The following is a 26,563-nucleotide window of genomic DNA, read 5'->3' as shown; positions in this document are numbered from 1 at the left end:
TCGGATAGTTGGCAGACACCTTCTGCCAGGTAGTCACTGTGATTCATAACAACAGTGGTGGAACCTTTGTCTGCAGACAGGACGATTTGTGTTCAGGTTGTGTATGGCTGTTCTTTCCTCTATTGAGAGGTTTGTGTTCTGAGGATGGGACCTGTGGAAGAACCATGAGCCTAAGTTGGAGGCAACGAATTCCTGGAAGGTGACCAGTGCGTGGTTAGGTGAGAGGGGGGAAGATCACTGTTGGTTGGTGGTATGAACTGGAAGAGGCAGAGTTCAGTCTTGGAATTAGCGATTGGTGACAAAGAACAGCTTCCACTGCACGGATCTGGGGAAAGAGAAAGGTCTTTGACAAGTTGAGAATGGTTAAATTTGGCTGTAGGACAAATGGTGGGACCCTTCAATAGCATTGAAACTTCTGTTGAGCTGGGAGTTTTGGTGGAAAGGTAATAGTAGTGTTATGGGAATGTTTTGCTCTGGTTTTGGTGGAGAATTGGTAGGGAGTGTTGGGGGATGTGGCAAGTTGAAAACAGCAACTGGGCTGGGTTTGACTGCTAAGAGATGTGGACAAGGAGGAAAATTGTGGGTATGTCAGGGGTTAGTTAGCGGTGCCCCAAGGCAGCAGTGCAAAACCACATTTGTATTTTTACATGGTTTCACCTATTTTTGCATATTTGTGCATATTTTTGGGTCTCTGTGCATGTTTCTGTGTGTCTTCTAAGTATTTTTTGGGCATCTTTAGGCATCTTTTTGCTTATCCAGCTCCTCTTACAACCACCAACACCAATTTTGCCATGCTGCCTAAACCATGGAAACCACCTAAACGGCCTAACTATAAAGATTCCTTTCTCTGGATCCCACCCCTCCTTTCACAATGACATACACCTTTTCTGATATCATCAGTCCCTGGCCCTCACAAACCTGGTACTGCTAAAACAAACCTCCATAGCAAAGGCATCTCAGAACCACCTCGGCTCCCTCCGCAAGATACTACTGCTCCGTAATCCATACTCCAATAATAACTCTGAAATTAAATCCCTTGCTCTCCAGCACATGGAGGAGCATTCCAGACACCATCTCCATAAGTTACCCAACCTGCTGACATCCTACTGTCACCTTGGGGCACCACTATCCAACCCCTTTTGTACCCAAGGTGTTCCTCCTCGCCCACCTCTCATGGTAGCTAAACCCTGCCTAGCTGACCTTTTCTTCTTGCCACACCCCCCAAAACCCCCTACCAACTCTCCACCAGATCCAGAGCCAAAACATTCCCATAACACTGTTGTAAACCTTTCCACCAAAATCCTCAGCTCCACAGTAGTTTCAGTCCTGTCCAAAGTCCTCGCCTTTAGTCCTACACCCAAATCTAATTATGCTGAAATAGTCAAAGACCTACTCTCCTTCTCCCAATTCCTGTGATGTAAGCAGTTCTTTGCTGCCAATCCCACCAACAAAAACCACCCTAATTTCAACTTGGAACCTGCCTCTTCCAGTTCATACCACCACTCCAGTTCATACCACCACTCAACTGTGATCCACCCCCCTCCCCCCACCTAACCACCCACTGATAACCTTCTAGGAATTTCTTACCTCCAACTTAGCCTCAACATCCTTCCCCACGTCATTTCCTCAGAACACCACCCTTTCAGAGAGGAAAGAATAGCCATACACAATCTCAAAACAAATCTTAACCTAGTGATCCTACCCGCAAACAAGGGTTCCACCACTGTTGTTATGAATTTCAACAAATCTTAACCTAGTCATCCTACCCGCAAACAAGGGTTCCACCACTGTTGTTATGAATTTCAGTGACTACCTGGCAGAAGAATTCTGCCATTATCTGACTATTACACCTATAAACTCTGCCAGAGTGATCATATCCCACATGTCCAACACAAACTCCAATACCTGCTTAAGGTCTTAGGCCCTTCCCAGAATCTCTCACCTGAATCAATTTCCCTCCTCACCCCTATGAAACCCCACACACCCACCTTCTACAAGCTCCCCAAAAACCTACAAACTCAACAATACTGGACACACCACAGTGGCTGGTTATTGTGTTCCACTGAAAAAATTTCAGCCCTCACTGACCAACACCTCCAACCAGTTACCCGTAATCTTGCCTTCCATGTCAAAAACACCAACAATTTCCTTCACCAATTCCTCACCATCCCCACCCCATTACCTCCTTGATTCCTACTCATCGGTGTTGACACCACATCCCTATACACCAGCATCCCTCATGCCCATGGCCTCACAGCTACTGAACACTACGGTTCCCCATGTCCTTCAGACTCCAAACCCACTATCTCATTCCTCATATTACTAACATTATCCTAACCCACAACTATTTCTCATTTGAAGCGAAGGTATATAAACAAATTCATGGCACAGCTGCAGGCAACAGTATGGCACCATCCAATGCCAACCTTTTTATGGGCCATCTAGAAGAGACATTCCTAGTTTCCCATAACACTAAACTCCTAAACTGGTACAGGTTCATTGATGATATCTTCATGATCTGGACTCGGAGTCACAACACACTGGCTTCATTTCTTCATAACCTGAACAGATCCTCCCCCATCTGCTTCACGTGGCCTTCCTCAATCCAGCAAGCCACCTTCCTAGATGTTGACCACCTCCTCTCTGATGGCTCCATCCACACCTTTGTTCACACTAATCCAACCAAGCGCCAACAGTACCTGCACTTCGACACACAGTAAATGTGTGCAAGTTTTGTTGCATATGTCTGATGTAGGATAGATGAATAATATATAATTGTAATTTTCATTGTGCCTTGTCTGTCGCTCTATGTGGTGAGCAGCAATCTATTCTTTCCATATCGTTGTTATTACATTCTAGTCTTCCACTGACAGAAGCAATAGATAAAGGAACAGCTAATGAGTTGTTCCAGTCACACCTGGAAAATAGGGTGAAAAGATAGATACAGATCAAACTTCAGATAGTGCTGAACTTGTAGTGAAACAATGGAAACTCCAGGTAGGTATATCAACAATGTAGGAAAAGATAGATAGCTACTTACTATAAAGAAGACACATTAAGTTGTAGACAAGCACTGTTGTTATGAATCACAGTGGCTACCTGGAAGAAGGCCTCCCCCAAATATCTGACTCCTCAATCTACAAGCTCTGCCAGAGTGATCTCATCCCAGAAATCCACTAAACTTCAATCCCTGCTTAAGGCCTTTTGCCCTTCCCAGAACCTGTCCCCTGAATCCTTTTCACTCCTCAGCCCTATGACACCCTGCACATCCACATTCTCCATGCTCCCCAAAATCCACAAACACGACAACTGTGGATGCCCCGCTGTGGATGATTATTGTACTGAAAGAATTTCGGCTCTCACTGAACAACACCTCCAACCAATTTACCTCCTGGATACCTACTTGTCACTGTTGACGCCACCTTCCTATACACCAACATCCCTCACACCCACGGTAGTAGTAGTAGTTGTTGGGATGTTTAAGGGGGACTAAACAGCGAAGGTCATCAGTCCCCCATTCCAAAATCAGGCGAGCCGAAAATCTACGGAGCAGGTAAAAACCAAAGGGGGAGGAGACGTCCCCCCAGGCGCTAAAAGAACACAAATGGAGCAACAAACATTACAGACAAGAACAGCAACAGACACAAGGACAAAAGACACAGAAAGGGAAAGGTGCAGGACCTCCCTAAATCGAACCATAAAACGGACTACCACGGATAAAATTTAAAACGTCATCAGCCATGGAGGCATCGTCGGATAAAACCGAAGCCAAAGTGCCCGGGAGATTAAAAGATTGCCGGAGTGTGCGCAGTCGAGGACACTCCAGCAAAATGTGGCCGACCGTCAGCCGGGACCCACACTGACACAGGGGGGGATCCCCCTGACGCAAGAGATGGCCATGCGTCAGGTACGTATGGTCGATGCGCAGCCGACACAGGACCACCGAGTCCCTGCGAGAAGCCCGCAGGGAGGAACGCCACACAGCGGTCGTCTCCTTGACAGCCCGCAGTTTATTCGGGGCCGTCATGCCAAGCCACTCAGCAGCCCACATCCCAAGCACCTTACGGCGCAACACCAGCTGCTGGTCGCGAGCCGTAAGGCCGATCTCCAAAGCTGGGGCGTCTATCGCCCCTTTGGCCAGCCTGTCAACACGTTCGTTCCCCAGGATGCCAACGTGACCTGGCGTCCAAACAAAAACCACCGAACGACCAGAGTGGGTAATGGTGGAAACAGACTCCCGAATAGAGGACACCAGAGGAGAAGAGGGATAGCAGCGGTCGATGGCCTGGAGGCTGCTCAGGGAGTCACTGCAGATGACGACGGACGCACCTGAGCAGGAACGCATATGCTCAAGAGCGCGCAAGATGGCCACCAGCTCTGCAGTAAAAATACTGCAGCCAACCGGCAAGGAGCGTTGCTCAACATGGGCAGCGTGAGCGAAAGCGTAGGCAGTGCGACCATCAACCAGGGAACCATCAGTGTAGACAGGCTCACAGCCCGGAAATGATTCGAGGAGCGCAAGAAAACGGCGACGGAGGGCCACAGGCAGAACCGAGTCCTTAGGTCCCTGTGCCAAATCCAGACGGACGGACGGCCGGGACAAACACCAGGGAGGCGTAGGTGTACAGACCCGGAAGGGAGGCAGAAGAGGGAATGACCCCAGTTCGGACAGCAGGGACTGGACACGGACAGCGACGGAAAGCCCAGACCTAGGTCGCCGTTCGGGCAGATGGAGGACCATGGCAGGGAAAAGCAGGCGACGATTGGGATGGCCTGGCGAGCAATGTACGTGGACAGCATAGTCGGCGAGCAGACGATGGCGGCGAATCTGCAGCGGGGGAACCCCGGCCTCCACCAGTAGACTATCCACGGGGCTGGTGCGAAAAGCGCCAGTTGCAAGCCGAACCCCACAGTGGTGTATGGGGTCTAACAACTTCAATACTGAGGGGGACGCAGACCCATAGGCCAGGCTCCCATAATCAAGCCGGGACTGCACAAGGGCCCTGTACAACCGCAGCAGCGTGCAGCGATCTGCACCCCAAGACGTGTGGCTAAGGCAGCGGAGGGCGTTGAGGTGCCGCCAGCATTTTTGCTTCAGCTGAGTAACATGAGGAACCCATGTGAGTCGGGCATCAAACACGAGTCCCAAGAAGCGGCAAGTGTCCGCCACTTCAAGTAGGTGGCCGTCGAGGTAAAGTGCAGGATGAGGGTGGACCGTCCGACGCCTGCAGAAGTGCGTAACTCGAGTCTTGGGTGCAGAGAACTGAAAACCGTGAGTCAGAGCCCATGATGCTGCCTTGCGAACGGCGACTTGCAGCCTGCGTTCGGCGACTCCCGTAGTCGTGGAGCTAAATGAGATGCAGAAGTCGTCGGCATACAAAGAAGGAGACACCGACGACCCCACTGCTGCAGCCAGACCATTAATGGCCACTAAAAATAAGGAGACGCTCAACACCGAGCCCTGCGGGACCCCATTTTCCTGTATGTAAGAGGAACTAGAGGTGGCACCGACTTGCACCCGGAAAGAGCGGCGCAATAGAAAGCTTTGAAGAAAAGCCGGGAGCCGACCACGAAGACCCCACTCATGCAATGTGGCGAGGATGTGATGCCTCCATGTGGTGTCATACGCCTTCCGCAGATCGAAAAACACAGCAACGAGATGCTGACGTCGGGCAAAGGCCGTACGGACAGCAGATTCCAGCCGCACCAAATTGTCCACTGCAGACCAGCCCCGACGGAAGCCACCCTGGGATGGAGCGAGGAGACCACGCGACTCAAGGACCCAACACAAACACCGCCCCACCATACGTTCGAGCAATTTGCACAAAACGTTGGTGAGGGTAATGGGACGATAGCTGTCCACCGCCAGTGGGTCCGAACCGGGCTTCAAGATGGGGACAATAACACCCTCTCGCCATTGCGACGGGAACACGCCTTCGCTCCAAATGCGATTAAATATCGCGAGAATGTGTCTCTGGCAGTCCCTGGAGAGATGCTTCAGCATCTGTGCGTGGATGCAGTCCGGTCCTGGTGCTGTATCAGGGCAATCAGCGAGGGCAGCGAGGAATTCCCTCTCGCTGAAAGGAGCATTGTAAGTTTCAGAATGACGCATGTGGAACGATAATGGCGTCTGCTCGGCCCGCTCCTTGAGAGAGCGAAAGGCGGGGGGATAAGTTGCAGTCGCAGAGCTCGTAGCGAAGTGCGCAGCAAGGTGTTCAGCAATGGCGGCAGCGTCCGTGCACACAGCGCCGTCCAAAGAGATCCCAGGGACACCCGTGGGGGTCTGGTGTCCATAAATCCGCTGTATCCGGGACCACACGAGCAAGGGGGAAACACGGGAGCCCAAGGAGGAAACATACTGCTCCCAGCACTCCTGCTTACGCCGTGGAATAAGACGGCGGGTGAAGGCACAGAGCCTCTTAAAGGCGATGAGGGTCTCCAGAGACGGGTGCCGCCTATGACGCTGGAGAGCCCGCCTACGGTCGCGAATAGCCTCAGCAATCTCCGGCGACCACCAGGGGACAGCCTTCCTCCGAGGGAGGCCAGAAGAACGGGGGATGGAAGCCTCGGCCGCTGAAATGATGGACGTGGTTAAAACACGAACCACCTCGTCAATGTCACCCTGTGGGGGAGACTCAATGGTTGCAGCGGAAGTAAAAGCTGGCCAGTCAGCCCTGTGGAGAGCCCAGCGGGGCAAGCGCCCAGAAGAATGACACTGGGGCAGTGACAAATAGATGGGAAAATGGTCACTACCACACAGGTCAGGGTGCACTCGCCAGTGGAGGGATGGGACAAGGCCAGGGCTGCAAATAGAGAGATCGATGGCCGAGAACGAGCCATGGGCCACACTGAAATGCGTGGGAGCACCGGTGTTCAAGAGGCTAAGGTCGAGCTGAGCCAACACATGCTCCACGGCCCGACCGCGAACATCGGAGACAGTCCCACCCCATAGAGGGTTGTGGGCATTGAAATCGCCCAGCAGCAAAAAAGGTGGCGGCAGTTCGGCTATCAGAGCAGCCAGGACATGCTGTGCGACAGCACCATCAGGTGGAAGGTAAATACTGCAGACGGTGATAGCCTGTGGCGTCCACACCCGAACAGCGACAGCCTCTAAAGCTGTTTGTAGAGGTACAAACTCGCTGTGAAGAGAGTTAAGGACATATATGCAGACGCCACCAGACACCCTTTCATAAGCTGCCCGGTTCTTAAAATAACCCCAATAGCCACGGAGGGTGGGGGTTCGCATTGCTGGAAACCAAGTTTCCTGCAGAGCAATGCAAAGGAAAGGATGACGGCTGATAAGTTGGCGGAGCTCAGCTAGATGGTGGAAGAAACCGCTGCAGTTCCACTGGAGGATGGTATTAGCCATGGATGGGAAAGGCGTGAAGGGACTGGGGAGGCAGATTACGCCTCCGGGGCCCCTGCTGCTACTGAGTCACCACCTGGACAACAGCCATCCATTGCATCCGAGGGACTGGCGAGATCCATGTCCTCAGCGGACGCCAGAATCTCCACCTCATCTTCGGATGCAGAGGGAGAAGGTTGCGGAGGGACAGGTGCCACCGCAATTTCAGGATGCTTGGGAGCCTTTTTCTTCGACTGCTTTGCGCTGTGCCTTAGGTGGGTCTGGCTGGGAGGGCCTCACTGGGTCAGTCTCAGAGACTGAAGACGACCGTGACGCCCTACGACCAGCGACTGGTGGTTGTTTGACAAACTTGCGGGCGTCCGCTTTGGCACTGGGCAAAGCCTGGGATGGGAGGGCCCCAAGGGACCCCTTCCGGGCAAGAGGAGCCGAAGAAGGCTCACGCTTCTCTGGCTGTGAAGGGGGAACAGATGTCCCCGGTGGTTGGGGTGGTGTTGCTCCTGAAAGAGATGGAGCAGGAGCAACAGGGAGTGAAGTGCCCCCCGCAACCAAGGGGGCCGGTGAATTCTGGCAGAGCTGAGAGCGAACTCGTGTTGCAGCAGTGGCATAGGTAGACGTCATGGGCACGGGATGGAGCCGCTCATATTTGCGCCTGGCCTCGGTGTAGGTTAGGCGGTCCAGGGTCTTATATTCCATTATCTTCCTTTCCTTCTGGAAGATCCGACAGTCCGGTGAGCAGGGGGAATGGTGTTCTCCACAGTTAACACAGATGGGAGGCGGAGCACATGGAGTATCAGGATGCGAAGGACGTCCGCAATCCCGACACGTGATGCTGGAAGTACAGCGAGATGACATGTGCCCGAACTTCCAGCATTTAAAACACCGCATCGGAGGAGGGATATATGGTTTCACATCACAACGGTAAACCATCACCTTAACCTTTTCGGGTAAGACATCACCCTCAAAGGCCAAGATGAAGGCACCGGTGGCGACCTGATTATCCCTCGGACCCCGATGGACGCGCCGGACGAAGTGAACACCTCGTCGTTCGAGGTTGGCGCGTAATTCATCGTCGGACTGCAGAAGAAGATCCCGGTGGAATATAATACCCTGGACCATGTTCAGACTCTTATGCGGCGTGATGCTAACGGAAATATCCCCCAACTTGTCACAATTGAGCAACCTCCGTGACTGGGCAGAGGATGCCGTTTTGATGAGCACAGAACCAGAGCGCATCTTGGACAAGCCCTCCACCTCCCCGAACTTGTCCTCTAAATGCTCCACAAAAAACTGGGGCTTGGTCGACATGAATGATTCTCCATCAACCCGAGTGCACACGAGGTACCGGGGTGAATATTCTCCACTGCCTTCTTTAGCAAGACGTTCCTCCCATGGAGTAGCTAGGGAGGGAAATGATCTCTGATCCAATTTCTTCCCGTTGAGGTTAGACCTCGATCGCTTAGAGACTGTTGGTGGAGGCCCACCAGCGATAGATGATGTACCACGCTTCATTGCGGGTCATCCGCCCTGATGCCACCTACTCCGACCAAGGGCCCTCCCCACGGGCGCCACCAAGCCACAGCAAAGGCCACCTGGCAGGATGGCCATTGCCGGGAGTCCCGATGCCCCAGGGCGATGGGCATCTACTCCTTGGCATACGTGGGGAGTTAACGGCGCAGGCATCAGTAGAGCGATCCCTGTGTTGTCAGGGGGCTACAACCAAGAGGGTACATGGCGGCCCCACCACAACGGACTGGCTACCGTGCTGGATCTTAGGTGCAAAAATGGCCAAGGTCGTCATCGCAGTTAAAAGAAACACTGCAGAGTGCAGTGTGGTAATCGCCCAAGAGATCGAAAACGAGCGGGACACCATTGCAACGACGAGAAAGACGGCTAAAGGTCTAATTGCACGACGGATACAGTGCACCATGTAAGGCGCCCTTCCCCAATTGGCTCGCTCTTCGGAATAATTTAGAAAGATGGAGGTCAAACCCGAGAGGGGACCATCACATAATGCCGAAACATGTGAGACTCCTTTTAGTCGCCTCTTACGACAGGCAGGAATACCGCGGGCCTATTCTAACCCCCGAACCCGCAGGGGGAACACCCACGGTCTTAACCACTATTGAAACTACCTTTCCCAATGCCCTTCAGACACCAAAGCCACTACCTCTTTCTTCATACACCTTACTAACTTTATACTAACCCACAAACACTTTTCCTTTGAAGGGAAAATACACAAACAAATCCACAGCACAGCACCCTCCCATGCCAAACCAATATTGGGACATCTAGAGGAGACCTTTCTAGCCTCCCAAATCCTGTTAATGTTCATTGATAATATCTTCATGATCTGGACTCAGGGCCACAACACCCTGGCTTCATTTCTTCACAACCTCAACAGCTCCTCTCCCATCTGCTTCATGTGGTCCTCCTCAATCCAGCAAGCCACCTTCCTAGATGTTTACCACCTCCTCTCTGATGGCTTCATCTGCACCTCTATTCACAATAAACCCTCCAACCACTAACAGTACCTACACTTCGACAGTTGTCATTCCTTTCACACCAAAAAAACCCTCTCTTATAGCCTGGCCACCTGGGGATGGCTACCGTATTTACTCGAATGTAAGCCGCACTCGAATCTAAGCCGCACCTGAAAAATGAGACTCGAAATAAAGGAAAAAAAAAATTCCCAAATCTATAAGCCGCACCTGAAATTTGAGACTCGAAATTCAAGGGGAGAGAAAAGTTTTAGGCCGCACCTATAAATCGAAACAAAGTTGGTCCATTGTAATATGAGACACAATTTAGGTCGAATGAATGACGATACAGCTACAGTAGTTTGGTTCGAGTCGAAAGCTTGGCAGTTAAGCTTTACCAGGTAGCCATTGCTATGCGTCAGGCGCTCCGTCCGTATTTATATGGATACCCTTTCTTTTTCACGTGCTTCGTCTGGTTTGAATCGATTGCTTATTTTGCTTTGATCTGATAAGTGCCGTTTTCTATGTTATAGGTGTTTACGTCAGTCACTCCAAGCTGAAAATGCATTACTATACTGTGTCATGCATTGTTTGTCGCATTCTGATAGTGCGTGTTTACGGCCTGTCGCTGCTCGCGGCATGGCTTGCTTTTGTGCGCGCTACCGCCGCCTACAATTAAAAAAAGAGGAATCGTCTCATTAGCGAAACAATGGCAAGAGACTGCTATTTGTTACTTACACTGCTGCTTTCTTTGATAATGATCAACAAGAACCAAATAATAGACTGCGTATGATAGAACATGTTCTGAACGAGAGTTAGGCGAAAATTTTTCTCCGTTTGAAAATCTTTGCGGCCGCTTCTTTAGTACATCAAATTCTGCACAGAAATTAGTCATCTTAGATTTAAAAATCTAGTCAGTTGCCGTGCTTTATTTCTGACTGTATCACTATTAGGCATAAGAGTAATACGAGTATAAACATGACACGATACGTATATTCTTCCGCGTTTGCTGTTGTCTCACTCTAGTTTCGTAGTTTATTTGGCAGACAGGATTTAAATGAGATAGAAGCAAACACGAAAGAATACATGGCAAAATGTTTATATTCGTATTATTCTTATGGTGAAGAGAATACTGCATGTGATTCACATTTCATCAGGTTCCTATTAGCAACCATCTCTTCTCACAGGTAGGAAAAAATTCAGAACGTAGAGTTGGCCATATTGACAAAAATCCCAGTATTACCAGTCGGATTTTCGTAGTACATTGAAATTCGAAGATGAACAACATGGAATTTGTATTTACTTCATTGGATAATGTATGAAAATGCAGTGGTCGAAACTCGGGCTGAGAAAAAAAGCTCGTCTTCCAATTTTTTTTTTTTTTTTAATTTTATTTACTGACGCAGAGGTTTTGGCGCCAGTATTTATCTTTGTGCCTACAAAGGATGCCTGTGTAGCGCTACATATATTCGACGGCAGAAGTTAGTTAAGGCGGCTTCTATCAACATTTTTCAGAACTTCAGCTTGCTTTGCACTCGATTCTAAGCCGCAGGCGGTTTTTTGGATTACAAAAACCGGAAAAAAAGTGCGGCTTAGATTCGAGTAAATACGGTATTTGTAATGCTCAGTACACTAAGGGTCTCACCATGGTCTTCACAGACAGGCACTATCCCCAGATCTCCTGTGCCATTTCCCTTCACCCTTCCAACTCTTCCACCACTCTCAAGAATCAGCCTCAAAGGAGTCTCCGCTTTTCACCAAGTACCACCCCAGAATGGAAGGGCTAAACAACATCCTTCACCAGGGCTCTGACTGCCTATCATCATGCCATGAAATGAGAGACATCCTACCTGAGTACTTCCCACCCCCTCCTAAATTAGTGTTCTGTCACCCAACATCCTAGTCCATTCCTATGTCATTCCCAATCCCAAGCCCTTGCCACTTGGGTCATATCCCTGTAGAAGGCCCAGGTGCAAGACCTGCACAATTCACCAACCCACACTTGCTACACCAATCGTGTCATACGTTTATCCTACCCCATCAGGGGCCGAGCCACCTGTGAAAGCAGCCATGTCCTTTACCAGCTCTGCTGCAGTCATTGCACAGCTATTTATATTAGTATGACTACCAATCAGCTGTCCACCAGCATGAACGGCTACCACCAAACTGTGGCCAAGAGCAAAGTAGACCATCATGTGGCACAACATGCAGCTCAACATAACACATTTGATTTCAATGGCTGCTTCACTACCCGAGCCATCTGGATCCTACCCTCCGCCACCAGTTTTTCTGAACTGCACAGATGTGAGTTATTTTATCCCGGCCTCAACCTATGGTAACACACTGTACCTACATCCTCCACCCAACAGTATCCACCCTGTCTGTCCTATCATCTCCTCCCCATTCTTGTCTCCCATCCTCATTGTTTCCCACCCTCTGCCACCCCCCCCCCCCCCCCCCACACACACACACCTTTTTTCTCCATCTCCCTGCCCCCACAAACTCCTAACATTGCACATTTTGGCAGTATAGTCACTGCACACTCCATCAGACAGTGTTCGTCTCTCTCCCCACCAAAACACTACTATCCCTTCACCTTTGTCACCCCCACCAGATTGCTGCTTTCATCACATGTGATAGTTGCACTCTGGCCCGAGATGCTAGAGTTGGCAGTCGTATGTGTGTCAGGTGTGCCTGCTTGTGTGTGTGTGAATGGTGTGTCTCTCCCATTACTGATGAAGGCTGTGGCCAAAAACTTTAAGAAAGTGTCTTTTTAATTGTGCCTGTCTGCAGCTTGACCTGTCTTCTTTACAATAAGCAGCAATCTGTATTTTCGGACATTGTAGAGAGCTTCAGATGGAACATTAGGGAATGACTGATGAGAACAGGGTATAGGAATACAGTGGAATAAGAATCGGTAACTTTGAGAGATGAAATACTGAAGGCAGCACAGAGGATCAAGTATGTAAAAAAAGGTGAGGATTAGTAGAAATCATTGGACAACACGAAAGATACAGAATTTAACTGATGGAAGGAGATGATAAAAAATGCAGTAAATAAAGTGGGAGCAAGGGAAAACAAACACCTACAAAATGAGATTGACAGGAAGTGTAAAAGGGGTACATAAAAACAGCTAGAGTACTAATGTGAAGATTTCGAAGCATAAATCACAAGGGGAAATTAAAGAGGCCTTTGGAGAAATGAGAGCTACCTGTATGTATTTCTAGAGCTCAGTGGGAAAACCAGCCCTAAGCAAAGAAGGTAAAAACAGGAAGGCGGAAGGAGTATACAGAGGGTATATAAAAGGGAGATGTACTAAAGGGCAATAATATGGAAATGGAAGAGGATGTAGATGGAGATCAGATGTGAGATACGATACTGTGCGAAGAATCTGACAGGGCAATGGAAAAGCTAAGTTGAAACGTGGCCCTGGGAGTAGACAAAATTCCATTTGGGCTATTGAGAGCCTTTGGAGAGTCAGCCATGACAAAACTCTTCAAGATATATAAGACGGGCGATATACCCTCAGATTTCAATAAGAATATAATAATTCCCGTTCCAAAGAAAGCAGGTGCAGGCATATGTGAAAAATGACCGAACTATTGGTTTCAAAACACTAACATGAATTCTAACCAGAAGGACACAAAAACTGGTACTATGTTTACAGCATTTGTAGAGAAAGCTTTTGACTGTGTTGACTGGAATATTCTCTTTCAAATTCTAAAGGTGGCAGGTGTAAAATACAGGGAGCAAAAGGCAATTTACAATTTGTACAGAAACCAGATGGCTGTTATAAGAGTCGAGGGACATGAAAGGAAAGCAGTGTTCGAGAAGAGAATGACACAGGGTTATAGCCTGCCCCTGATGTTATTCAATCTGTGTCTTGAGCAAGCAGGAAAGGAAACACAAAAAAATTGAAGTAGGAACTAAAATCCAGGAAGAAGAAATAAAAACTACGAGGTTTGCCGATGACATTGTAATTCTCTCAGAGACAGCAAAGGCCTTGAAGACCAGTTGAGCAGAATTGACAGTGTTGTGGAAGGATGAGATAAGATGAACATCAACAAAAGCAAAACAAGGATAATGGAATGCAGTCGAATCAAATCAGGTGATGCTGAGGGAATTACATTAGGAAATGAGACACTTAAAGTAGTAGATGAGTTTTGCTGTTTGGGCAGCGAAATAACTGATGGTGGCTGAAGTAGAGGGGATGTAAAATGTGAACTGGCAATGGTAAGAAAGCTGTTTAAGGAGAGAAATTTGTTAAAATCAGGTATAGTTTAAAGTGTCACGAAGTCCTTTTTAAAAGAATTTGTACAGAGTGTAGCCACATATGGAAGTGAAACATGGATGATAAAACAGTTTGGACAAGAAGAGAATAGAAGCTTTTGAAATTTGGTGCTACAGAATAATGGTTCAAATGGCTCTGAGCACTATGGGACTCAACATCTTAGGTCATAAGTCCCCTAGAACTTAGAACTACTTAAACCTAACTAACCTAAGGACATCACACACACCCATGCCCGAGGCAGGATGCGAACCTGCGACCGTAGCAGTCTCGCGGTTCCGGACTGCAGCGCCAGAACCGCTAGACCACCGCGGCCAGCTACAGAATAATACTGAAGATTAGATTGGTAGATCATGTAACTAATGAGGTGGTACTGAATAGAACTGAGGGAAAAGAAATTTATGGCGCAACCTGACTAGAGGAAGGAATCACTTGGTAGGACATTTTCTGAGACATCACAAGATTATCAATTTAGTACTGGAGGGAAGCATGGGGGGTAAAAATCATAGAGGGAGACCAACAGATGAATACAGGAAGTAGAGTGAGAAGGATGCAGGTTGCAGTAGTTACTCGGAGATGGAGAGGCTTGCACATGATAGAGTAACATGGAAAGCTGCATCAAACCAGGCTTCAAACTGGCAACCACAACAACTACAGAAACAATATTTGCTCTTTAACTTACACAAATCTAATTAAGCTAAAAACTTCAGTTCCTGGACTGCACAGGCCATGAATCTGTGGTGGAATTTGAGAATACCGTCTCACCGAGATATGAAGAACTTTCTTCCCTTGCTGAGCCCAATGAACTGCAAACTGAAACAAAAATATATGTAGTTACTACTCTCATATTTTAAAGAGATGCAAACTACTTTTGTAATCCAATTTCAGCTCCACAAAAAACTAAAAGTAGTTACGAACAACAAACTGAAAGTCTGTTTATGAAAAGTTTCTGTCAAGGATTTGAAGGGGGGGGGGGAACACACCCAATTTAACATAGTAACAGCCAATTATTCAAGTATTTCACAAGTCTGACAAGATGTGAGAAATAAATATTTATCACAACCCTAATTTGGCCAAAATAGTGTCAGCAAACTATGGAAGTGAATAATGGATGAAGGTTAAAACTATGTGAAGTTCATGTTTTATAGGTAGTGTACTGCTTCTCAATCATGTTCTGACTTTATAAGCGATACAAAACACTGACATATGGTTGGTGAAACAATAAGGCTACGCATCGTCAGAAAATTTGCTTACAGTGTTAACAGTTTTCAGTTTCCTATACTTCCATGGTGGCATGTATCTTTAAAGCGGAGGTCATTAATTTAAAACTATTCAACCACAAAAGTTTTACTAGCAAGACTGAAAAATATGCAAAGAAGTCAAGTCATACAAATACTGTTGAGTAAGCAATTATGGGAAATATCCACAGTTGGGGAGCTGCCTCAACGTGTAATGTCCCTTTGTAAATTATATATTTGCTTATATCAAATACACTGGGTCTTCTGAATAGAGCAGATGGGAGTTCTCCCTGCAACACAGCCTTCATTCCCATAATCACACACCTTATATCCCACAAGTGCACCTGCATAGTCTCTGTGCATGTGTGCATGCTCCCACAGGCAGCACTAACATCTCCCCCCCCCCCCCCCCTCCTCATCTGCCTGCTGTTACTCCCCTCCCCACACCATGCCTCTGCTTCACCCATCCTAACACAAAGATCACTCCACAATGCAGATGCAGTTGCAATCAAGTCTTAGCACTTGGAGATGACAGTGGCTGTGTGTGTGTGTGTGTGTGTGTGTGTGTGTGTGTGTGAGAGAGAGAGAGAGAGAGAGAGAGAGAGAGAGAGAGAGAAAATATGGCGAAAAGATAGATACAGATCAAACTTCAGATAGTGCTGAAATTTATGTGAAACAATGGAAACTCCAGGTAGGAATATCAACAATGTAGGAAAAGATAGATAGCTACTTACTAAAAAGAGACACATTAAGTTGTAGACAAGCACTGTTGTTATGAATCACAGTGGCTACCTGGCAGAAGGCTGCCCCCAAGTATTTGACTCCTCCATCTACAAGCTCTGCAAGAGTGATCTCATCCCAGAAATCCACTAAACTTCAATCCCTGCCTAAGGCCTTTTGCCCTTCCCAGAACCTGTCCCCTGAATCCTTTTCACTCCTTAGCCCTATGACACCCTGCACATCCACATTCTCCATGCTCCCCAAAATCCACAAACACGACAACTGTGGATGCCCCACTGTGGCTGATTATTGTAACTCCATTGAAAGAATTTCGGCTCTCACTGAACAACACATCCAACCAATTGCACGTCACCCAGACTCTCATGTCAAAAATACCAATCTTCCTTCACCAACACTCCACCATCCCCTCTCCTTTACCTCCCGGATACCTACTTGTCACTGTTGACGCCACCTCCCTATACACCAACATCCCACCTTCCTAGATGTTGACCTATGCCCTCTCTGATGGCTTCATCCACAACTCTGTTCACACTAAACCCTCCAACCACCAATAGTACCTACACTTCGACAGTTGTCATCCCTTTCACACCAAAAAAACCCTCTCTTATAGCCTGGCCACCTGGGGATGGCCATCTGTATTGACAAGAACTCAGTTGCTCAGTACACTAAAGGTCTCACCATGGCCTTCACTGACAGGCACTATCCCCAGACCTAGTTCACAAAGAGATCTCCTGTGCCATTTCCCTTCACACTTCCAACTCTTCCACCACTCTAAAGAACCAGCCACAAAGGAGTGTCCCCTTTTCACCCAGTACCACCCCAGAATAGAACAACTGAACCACATCATTTGACAGTGCTCTGATTGCTTATCACCATGCCCTGAAATGAGGGGCATCCTACCCACGATACTTCCCACCCCTCCTAAAGTAGTGTTTTGTCGACCAACAGCATAGTCCATCCCCATGCCACTTCCAATCTCAACCCCATCAGGGGGTGAGCCACCTGTGAAAGCAGCCATGTCATTTGCCAGCTCTGCAGCAATATTTGCACAGCCTTTTATGTTAGTATGACTACCAACCAGCTGTCCAGCAGGATGTGGCCATGAGCAAAGTAGACCACCCTGGGGCACAACATCCAGCTCAACATAACATACTTGATTTCAATGGCTGCTTCACTACCTGAGACAGATGGAACCTTCCCTCCACCACCAGCTTTTCTGAACTGCACACTCTCCACTCCTGTAATTATACTGGCCTCAACCTCTGGAAACACACTGTACCTACATCCTCCACCCAACAGATTCAACCCCCTCTGTCCTATCATCTCCTCCCCTTTTTTTGTCTCCCACTTCTGCCCCCCCCCCCCCACACACACACACACACACACACACACACACACACACCCCTCCCTTCCCTACACACTCCTGATGCTGCACCTATTTGCATACTAGTCCCTGCACATTCCACCAGAGGGTGTTTGTCTCTCCCTCCATCCACACACTATTATCCCTTCCCCTTCCCTGACCCCCCCCCTCCGCCCACGACTGCCCCTTGCATCCTACATGATAGTTGCATTCCCATCCGAGATTCTGGAGTTGTCATTCATTCGTTTGTGTGTGTGTGTGTGTGTGTGTGTGTGTGTGTGTGTGTGTATCTTTACTTACGAAGGCTGTGGCCGAAAGTTTTACGCAAGAGTCTTAACTGTGCCTGTCTGCAACCTGATGTGTCTTCTTTACAGTAACTAGCATATCAATCTATCTCTTCCTACATAGTTGAACTTGTAGTGAATCAATTATCGGATCTTGTAGTGAATCAATTATCAGACCAATGCAGTTCTTAGTATATACAAGTAATTTCCTAGGTAACATATGTCAAGGAAGAAGAAATCTCTTTGCTGTTAACAGCAACATTACACCCACTGATGAAAAACCAGAACTTTCGCTTGAAAAGACAAATAGAACACTGGTTTGTGTTTACAACAGGTCAGCATGTAATAAATTAACATTGTACATGAAGAAAAAATAACACAAACTTCAGCTTAAATAGGGGAAACAGTTGTCTCATTCATTCACTTATTTAATGATTCTTTTTTTATTTATATTTATTCCAGCTATGGACCACAATATTTGACACCAGGTAATTAATTTACTTCTATGAGGACCAGCTTCAGACTGAGTATGATCAGTTTTTCAACCACATCGAGCCAACATGTGTAAATAATATGCTAAACAAACTTGGTTGTTTTTATACACAAATACACATACGTCCAGTGCACGCTATACTAACAAATATGTTGAGTCAATATATCTTTGAAGTGGTAAGGTTAATAACATTTACTTTACCATATTTACATATGCTGACTCCTCGTTACCAGAAAATTGCTTGTATTTAATCTGAAGGTAGACTCACAGAATGAAATTAGGCCTAACTCTGTGGTGTAAAATATTATCATCTGTAATTGGAATAAATACATAATAAAACATTTTCTGGATAATGGTGGATTTTCGTTGTGACTATGTCACAACTCATCAACCATTCGTCATGTTCTGTAGACCCCATCAAAGAGCAGAACCTACAGGGATGTGCAACAAGTCAAGGCATACATTTAAAAAGGGCAAGGAAATTGCAGAAACTTAACTGGAATATTTCATCAAAAATAAAATGTAAGTATACTGTCTAGTGATATTTGCCAGATAAATGTCATCATGTAAATTTGAATGAAAGCTGCTACTTTGAAAAAATGCTGTTGCTTTCCCAGTTACATTAGGTAACTGCTGTTTATCTGCTGCTAGCAGGTTAATATTTCCTTGATGTTTCAAAACAAAACTAGAAGACTATTTACAAAATAAACGTTTTTATACAGTAATTAAAACAGGTTACTTAATTTTAGGAAGTTCTGTACTATACAAGTAACATATACAGAAATAATAATTAGCTAAGGCTAAAAAACAAATATAATTCAGGTAAAAGGAAATTCATTATCAATTACTGTGTAAGAAATTAATTTCAAGCTGTTAAATTTTCAATATTTTGGATGACAAAATCCACACAATGTAAATTATTTAATGGATTAATTTTCTTCAAAGAAAACTTCTGCCTATACCTGTATACACTAGTCTCAATTACAGTACATTACTACATGTTAAACAAATGAAAAATTTATAAACTGTGTCGCAAATAAAAACTTTTCAGGTTTAGTATTGATTGGCAACTGATATGGAATAAACACATAAAGATGCTTGCAATGAAAAATTCATCAGCATGTTCTCCTTTAGGGTCCAATAGTGAGGCAGTGCCTTGTCGTTACATACTATTCCTGCATACATTCTACTACTCTTCGATATGACAATGCTTTCTGGCGACCAACTGCACAACACAAAATAATTTTCATATTCCAGGAAAGGCCATAAGAAAAGTAATTCAAAACTAGTGGTAAAGTTCAGGAAATCTTTAAAAACACAACTGGGTATCCTTGCTGTGTCAAGTGCGTTCATCTCGCAGTCAGTTATACGCAGTATGATGAATACCAATGAATAAGCCACAAATAGTTACGACAGATGATCAGAGAAAAAGAGCTCATTTGGATCTACATTTACCAATGTCATTTGGTAAGGCACTGGCCTCCGATACTGTAAGATCATACTCGTGTCCAGTCGTCCTAATTTTGGTTTTCCAATGTCGCGATCGTTCCTTCGCCACGGGCACGACCAAGTACCTATCCTCTCTTCGTTAATCGCTTGCGTATTTATTTATGTCAATATACATAGTGGGCATTTTTCTTGCAGTAAGCCGAAAAACAGTGTAGCACTGAAAAGTTAATAAAATTACTACATTGCACTACAAAATAAACGCTGTCCGTTTTCGCACACAAACAGGTCAACTGACACACAGCATCTTATTTTACGTGAAAAGAGAAGAGAATGTAGTGGAAGTTTCCTTCTATATGTAATTTGAGACTTAAATGACCTGATATAAAATTTGTAAACCGAACCTGATAAAGAAAAATGGAATGATTGACATCAAGCGACCCAAGCAACAGTAATGTATCAATGTCTTTGGGTTTCATTGGCTTTTCCACAACATTCTTCCTTCCAGTTCCAACTATATTTTTTAAGCTTCTTCAATCCCTCATTTTACCATTTGTTCATTTCAACCTCACAATCTCCCGCTATAATCACAGATTACATATATATTGCGAGTATCTTCGACCTTCTATGGTCGAAATTCACTACCCCATTTTCAGTGCGTCACGGGAAAACAGTTGAAAATTTATTCCCTTGTTCTATTATTTCCAACAAGTGATTTTGCAGTATAATCAATAATTAGTATCATTCGTCCATTACACTACTGATGGATCACCGAAGACAAACAAGCTGCAAGCAACAGTACTTTCTGAATAAGTGATTTATTTTATTCTGAAATCATATTTAGGGAAACAGCCGTAATATTCTCATACTGTTATGGATAAAATATTACTATTTAACGGTTTATAAACAGAGAGATGTAGTCTCGGTGTTTTGTTTAAGTATGAGGATAGTGTTGGTAGTACTACATGTGGATGAGTGTGTGGTTCACAGATGTTATGCATATACAGATAATTTACAGTATCTTTGTTCAGATATATTTATGTCTCACATCAAAACAAAAACAAATTGTGTATCGTGATTCTGCTGAAAGTTGTTGGAGGGTGGATGTTGATATGTGTGGCTTTATTCTAAGCCGCTTTGGATTACTATTCGCGGACTGGCAAAATATTAAATGAAAAGTCCGAATTGTGTCTGCAGTGTTCGGATACGCCCAAATAAAACATATTACTGAAGAAGTGCCCCTTCTTTAGAGACCCCTAATAAATCAGTTTCCCATATTGCAGATGACTTATTTTGATTTGTGACAAAAAATAAATAGAGCGTTGAAATGATGAATGAAATATGGCTTTCCTTTATTCTTCAATATTGTGAAGTAATGTATCTTCCGTCACGAAATACTGGCTTCAGTATTCTAGTGAATGCGAGCAAGTATGTGGCAACAACTCTGTGACTTCCATATTATGAAATTATCTAGTGTTAAGAGTATATTCTATCAAACAACTCAATGACAGTAATGCTCCAGTCTTCAAAGGAATAAAAGTTAGCGTTGCAGTTGAGCGGCAAGCGCTGCAACCTTCGTAGGTATATAACAAAGCCATGTAACAGTAAATATGCTAAACTAATCATCATCGGATTCTCATGCCTACCCGTTTTGCTGTGATTTTCCCCAGTATACTGTTTTGTTGCAGGAACCTGGCCTCATGCAACTATGAAGGGTGTAGAGATACGTAAGTTGTCTCCTGGAAAGGCAGATAACACATTAAAATCTATATAAATAGTTTAAAATTTCCAAGATGTGATGTGCTAAATAGTTATGCACACATTCCTCATTTGTTGTTTTTTTTTATTGAGTACCAGCCATTAGATTGACGATCAGTCAGGTGAGACATTTTTTCCAGACATTTGTCCTAACAACGTAATTATTATGTGCTGTTGTTTACAAAATTAGAATATGCAGTTATAATTATTATTCATAAAACTAGATAAATTTGTATTTTGTACACAGGAAGCTGTAACTCAAAATCATTTTTTTTTTTTTTTTTTTTGCAGGAGTTGTATGTCAACAATGCCACGTCGTAAAATACCTCAAACGTTGTATAAACTGTGCTTGGAGGAAGCAGAATTGTTAATAGCAAATTCTTGTCAGAATATTCATGACAGATATGGAAATTATGATGACGAATTTTGCAGAATTGCTGCCCAGGAGCTGCAGAGTTACTTACTGCTAAACATTCCAGGCATTTTACTGGATGACATATGCGACCGCAGAAGGTTTTCAGCACACAGCAGACAGAATTATGATCCACGAATAAGTCTCTCCATATACATACACAAAAATATGAGGAAATTCTTCATAAGTGAGACGTCTGATGAGAAAAAAATTGGATCGGGTGACTCATTCTGGGTAACACAGTTAAGCAAATTACAGAACATTGTGGTCCTGGACATGCATTTAGCGTGTACAGATGAGATATTAGAAGTTGTGGGCAGAACTTGCTTGAAATTGGAACAAATCAATATTGTGTCAAAGTTGGAACCAGACAAAGGAAAAATAAATTCTTATCCATTTAATGCATTGAAACTAAAATTCTTTGTGTCAGATGATGGTTTACATCATTTGAAAAACTGTAAACTTTTGAAATACATCACTATGAACAAGATAATTCGTAGTCATGTTGGTGGCAAAATGATGACACCTGCTGGTATAAGAGGCCTCGTGAAGTCTCTTCCTCAGTTGCAATCCATTTCATACAATTACATGGGTATAGTTCTTGGTGAAGAAATGGATGACATTGACTATCTACCTCTTACCTGTATCAGTGACTACATTGCTGATGTTAAACACACTCAAGCTATTGCAAGGTTGTGTCTTAACTTGCATCATTTGTGCTTGGGGGTGCAAAGTGACATTATTGCTCCTGAGATTCTAAATACTTTAACAAACAGTAGTCTTCAATTAGTTGTGCTTGAATTAGACCAGTTCCCATTTTGTGATGAGATGGTTCAATTCTTGATAGAAAAAGGAAAAGCTCTACAAAGCCTAAGGTTGCGATCAGGAAATATTTTACACCCTAAGCATGTACGCATAATTGGAGAGACTTGCCCAAATTTAAAAAGCCTTTCACTTAGAGAGAAAGATACATGGAAATATTTAGGCAGAGAGTGTGAGATGCCAAGCAGTTTTACACCATGCAGTCAAGTGCTTTTCAGTAATTTAGAATGTCTTAAAATTGAAGGTACTGACTGGATACCGAAAGACATCATTCCTCTACTTCTGATTAATGCCAAACACATAGAAAAGCTGTCCATCTTTAAGAGAAACCATTTTGATCCAATAGAGCCTATTCTTTTCCATGTTCTAAAATATAATCCTCTTCATCACCTGAAAAAATTTTATTTACTGTTAGGCTGTGATATAAAAATGTGTACAGTTGTGTATCTTGCTAAGAACTGCTTAAGCATAAGAGAATTAGCGTTTTCAAAATATGGCACTGATGGATCTGCAGAACTGAAAGAACTGAATGAAGACATCAAAAGATTAAATTTAGATCTAAAAGTTTGTCCATTTAAACTAGAGTGATTTGTACAGGTGTAATGTTAACTTTCATGCTGTTTTTAACATTCTTATTGAAAAAAAAACATTGTTTTTTCAACAACAAAATCTCTACATTACACCTACACGATACATAAAAGTTCTACTACTGTTGATACAAAGAAGTTTCTTATTGCTACCTCACACACACTCATATAATTTTGTTTTGATAAAATGTCATTGTAATGTCAAAACTAAACCATTTGCTCAACACATTTTTGTTGGAAATTTAGAACACTTCATGGTTTAGACAATTTAAAGCACCGTTCTTATTACAATGGCTTTGATGGTTTACCATTTGTTGATCATCTACGGTATGTCTGGATATTTCATCTGAGTGCATATTCAACTCAGACATGCAATTAAAAGAGAAGTACATTTCCCCCACCCGGGAGACTGGAGTTATGTTTCTGGGAGAAATTAATCATGTATAGTACCTAAAAACCCTGAGCTACAATTATTATGACAGAACCGAATTACATCACGTTTCCACTGTAATTACGTATACAACTGTCAGATGAAATAATAGTTTGATGTTACAGCCATTTTTGATGTAATGGTATCTTTGTTCAATTTTTTGCCGGTGTTCATTTATTGTGAATCAGTCATATTGTAAAATTATAAAAAACTGACTCCAAATGTTAAGGTACCAGTATGCATAATAGAATGACAGCGAAAACAGATATTGTTAAACCAGGATAATTTCACCTCTTGTCACATACGTGTGGAACCTATTTTTCTTTTTAAGCGGAGGCCATTTTTAAATCCATCTGAATATTAAGATGTCCATTTGAAAATTTGGATTTTCTTAGAAGGATCTGTAAAGTGCCACAAAATACTAATAACGTAATGAAGAGGTAGTGATAGATTTTGTGATTAGCTTGTATTTGATTAACATTAACTGCCATACCTTTAGTTTTCTCTCATTATCCTGTATTTTCCTTTTGATGGAGTGGTGTTTTTTCCTGGTTTATTCTCACAACTGTAACAATAGTATCCTAATTTTTGTAAATACTTCAGTGTTAAAGGAGACACTCGCCAAGAAACGGAACTGTTGAGTTGTCTATAGGCACACACACAAAAGGTGGAAAACTTGTTAGCTTTCAGAGTTATCCTTTTTTGGTGAGTGGTCTCCTTTTATCCTAAAGTATTTAAATTGTACAAGAAATGTCCTACAATATTTGTACCTTCATTTTTCTTTCATTTTTTCCATTCCATGCACCCATTCCATTCCAAAGTGTGTTCTCTCAAGGTTATTTATTTTTGTGATTGATTTTTTTTACATTCCTGAGATTATTGTATTATTATTATTATTATTATTATTATTATTATATTTTGATGCATGTAATTGAAGATTTATGGGTGCTATTCTAATCAAGGAACACATTATGGTGTAATTTACCACAGAGGGAACTATATTTCATACTGTTGTACAGTAACTTATAAATGAAAAAGTAGTCATGCAAGCACAAATTATATTTAAACATGTTTGTTTCAACAAACTGTTGAAAGATGTTCGCTGTTTATGTACCAACAATCTATTATAACATTTTGTTTTAATTAGTGAAACTAAGTGTTTTTAATAAAAAATTAAAGCTAGTCAGAAATATTAACAACTGATTAAACAAAGAAATGTAGGTGCAGCTATATGATAACCTAATTCACTGAAAGGAAATAATTCTTAACCTCATTTGTAACCTTTTCTCTATTATATGCTCAGAACTAACTGAGAATTGTGATCAGTGATGACCCCACAGATCTCTCTTGCCAGACTTGTTGACTATCCATTGTGCGAATAGCACTGGATAGTACTAAAAGACTTACTAACTTGTTGCTAACGAAATTCTACACACAACTTCGCTGAGTGTTAAGAGATCCAAACTATTTCAGTAATTGTACCTTTGATACCTAAACTGTTGTAAAACCAGTCATCACTTCTAGTACTTCCTCTTCTCTTTCCTTTAAATTCTGTATTGATCCATTGTTCTAAATCACTCAATACTTGTATCTGTGACATTTCGATATGGCATTCTTCCTTCGTTTTTCTTGTGAAATACTTGAGAAGTCACCATTTATATGATTATTTAGGTCCATTATGTTCTGGCATTCAGTTTTGGACAGTACAACCACTTTCAGGTGGAATAAGCGATAGTGATTTCTTTATATTTACTGTATTGTATTGGAGCATGCTTTCCCATCTTCTTCCAGATGTCTTCCTGTACATTTTCACTATCATTAAATGGTCTTCTTTCTCTCCTTATGTTTCTATTTTACTTATGTCAGAGGCTTTCAGGGGGTTTTGCTCTCTCCTCTTCCCCTTAATTTTCCTTTTTAGTAAAGCATTTCTTAATGCTTGATGAAAACCAAGAGTTAACGGAAATGAGTCTGTGATTGTTGAATACCTTTCTTTGCATTTCAAATAGGAACTATGATGCTTGTTTGTTTAGGGGTAGTGTTAAATTATATTGTGTAGAACCTGCAGAAACAATTCATGGTAGAGTATGCCCTGAAACTGGACAAATGTGATAGATATGACTGTACTTTTGAAAAAAAGCATCTTTATTTGCTGCAATAATTTCCTTGTGTGATTTATTCCAAGAGTTGTTGTCAACTTTTTGCAATGAACTGCCGTGGTAAGTGTTAGGAAATTTTATTATGTGTAACTTTTTATGAGTTATTGATTCACATAAGATAGACTAGGAGGAGGAGCATGTTGTTTTGCAGACATTGTAAAGGAAAAAGGTTTTGGCTGTTATCAGTCACATTAAGTGGTGAAAACTGTGCTTTGAAACAAAATGTTTTGAATGTTAGGGAAGGCAGAAGAGAATATAATTAGGATTTGTGTGTTTTAGAGTATGAAAAAGATCCATTTTTCTTGTAAAGAAAAAACTAGCATCCCACCCCCTCCTCTCTCTCTCTCTCCCTCCATCCCTCCCTCCCACTCCCCCCTCCCCCTCCCTCCCCACACTCTATCTATCTATCTATCCATCCATCCATCCATCCATCCATCCTCCCACTCCCTCACCCACCCCCTCTTCCCTTCAGCTCCTCCAACCTGAGAGGATAGTACTGTGTGTGTGTGTGTGTGTGTGGTGTGTGTGTGTGTGTGTGTGTGTGTGTGTGTAACTTATGTAATTGAAGTGTCTTTCAGAATGGATCATGTGGAACCTGTTCCTTCAAATTAACTTTTATATGGTTGATGTGTTTTTGTCATTTTGTTCTCCATATTTACTGCCATATGCTACTGTGTTACATATTTCTGGTAAAATACAGAT

At 43.7% G+C, this 26,563-nt stretch overlaps 2 protein-coding genes across 6 annotated transcripts in view; one reads left to right on the top strand and one right to left on the bottom strand.

Annotated features, from left to right (window-relative positions):
- Positions 1 to 20,330, bottom strand: part of LOC126188082 (uncharacterized) — a 47,988-nt gene extending 27,658 nt beyond the window's left edge. The window contains exons 1-3 of one of the 3 annotated variants that reach the window (XM_049929535.1): positions 20,101 to 20,327; positions 19,706 to 19,916; positions 14,814 to 14,944 (exon numbers count right to left, since the gene is read on the bottom strand). In XM_049929535.1, coding sequence (XP_049785492.1) covers positions 14,814 to 14,944; positions 19,706 to 19,750 — 176 coding nt within the window. In that variant the 5' untranslated portion in view covers positions 19,751 to 19,916; positions 20,101 to 20,327. Of the gene's footprint in view, positions 1 to 14,813; positions 14,945 to 19,705; positions 19,917 to 20,100 lie in introns of all 3 variants that reach the window. The other 2 variants (XM_049929537.1, XM_049929534.1) reach the window with 2 other exon arrangements.
- Positions 20,331 to 20,757: 427 nt separating this feature from the next.
- Positions 20,758 to 26,237, top strand: LOC126187973 (uncharacterized). 3 transcript variants are annotated; one of them, XM_049929361.1, is made up of 3 exons: positions 20,758 to 21,124; positions 21,385 to 21,576; positions 21,746 to 26,237. In XM_049929361.1, the coding sequence occupies exon 3, from the start codon at positions 21,753 to 21,755 to the stop codon at positions 23,274 to 23,276; it is 1,524 nt and encodes a 507-aa protein (XP_049785318.1). In that variant the 5' UTR covers positions 20,758 to 21,124; positions 21,385 to 21,576; positions 21,746 to 21,752; the 3' UTR covers positions 23,277 to 26,237. The 3 variants fall into 3 exon arrangements, with proteins under 3 accessions (XP_049785318.1, XP_049785317.1, XP_049785315.1); XM_049929360.1 differs by having other exon boundaries at positions 20,758 to 21,277; XM_049929358.1 differs by having other exon boundaries at positions 20,758 to 21,300.
- Positions 26,238 to 26,563: the final 326 nt, after the last annotated feature.

The sequence above is a fragment of the Schistocerca cancellata genome, chromosome 5 (genome assembly GCF_023864275.1).
Source record: "Schistocerca cancellata isolate TAMUIC-IGC-003103 chromosome 5, iqSchCanc2.1, whole genome shotgun sequence".
In the NCBI taxonomy this organism is placed as follows: domain Eukaryota; kingdom Metazoa; phylum Arthropoda; class Insecta; order Orthoptera; family Acrididae; genus Schistocerca; species Schistocerca cancellata.
This window is presented reverse-complemented; position numbering and strand designations above follow the sequence as displayed.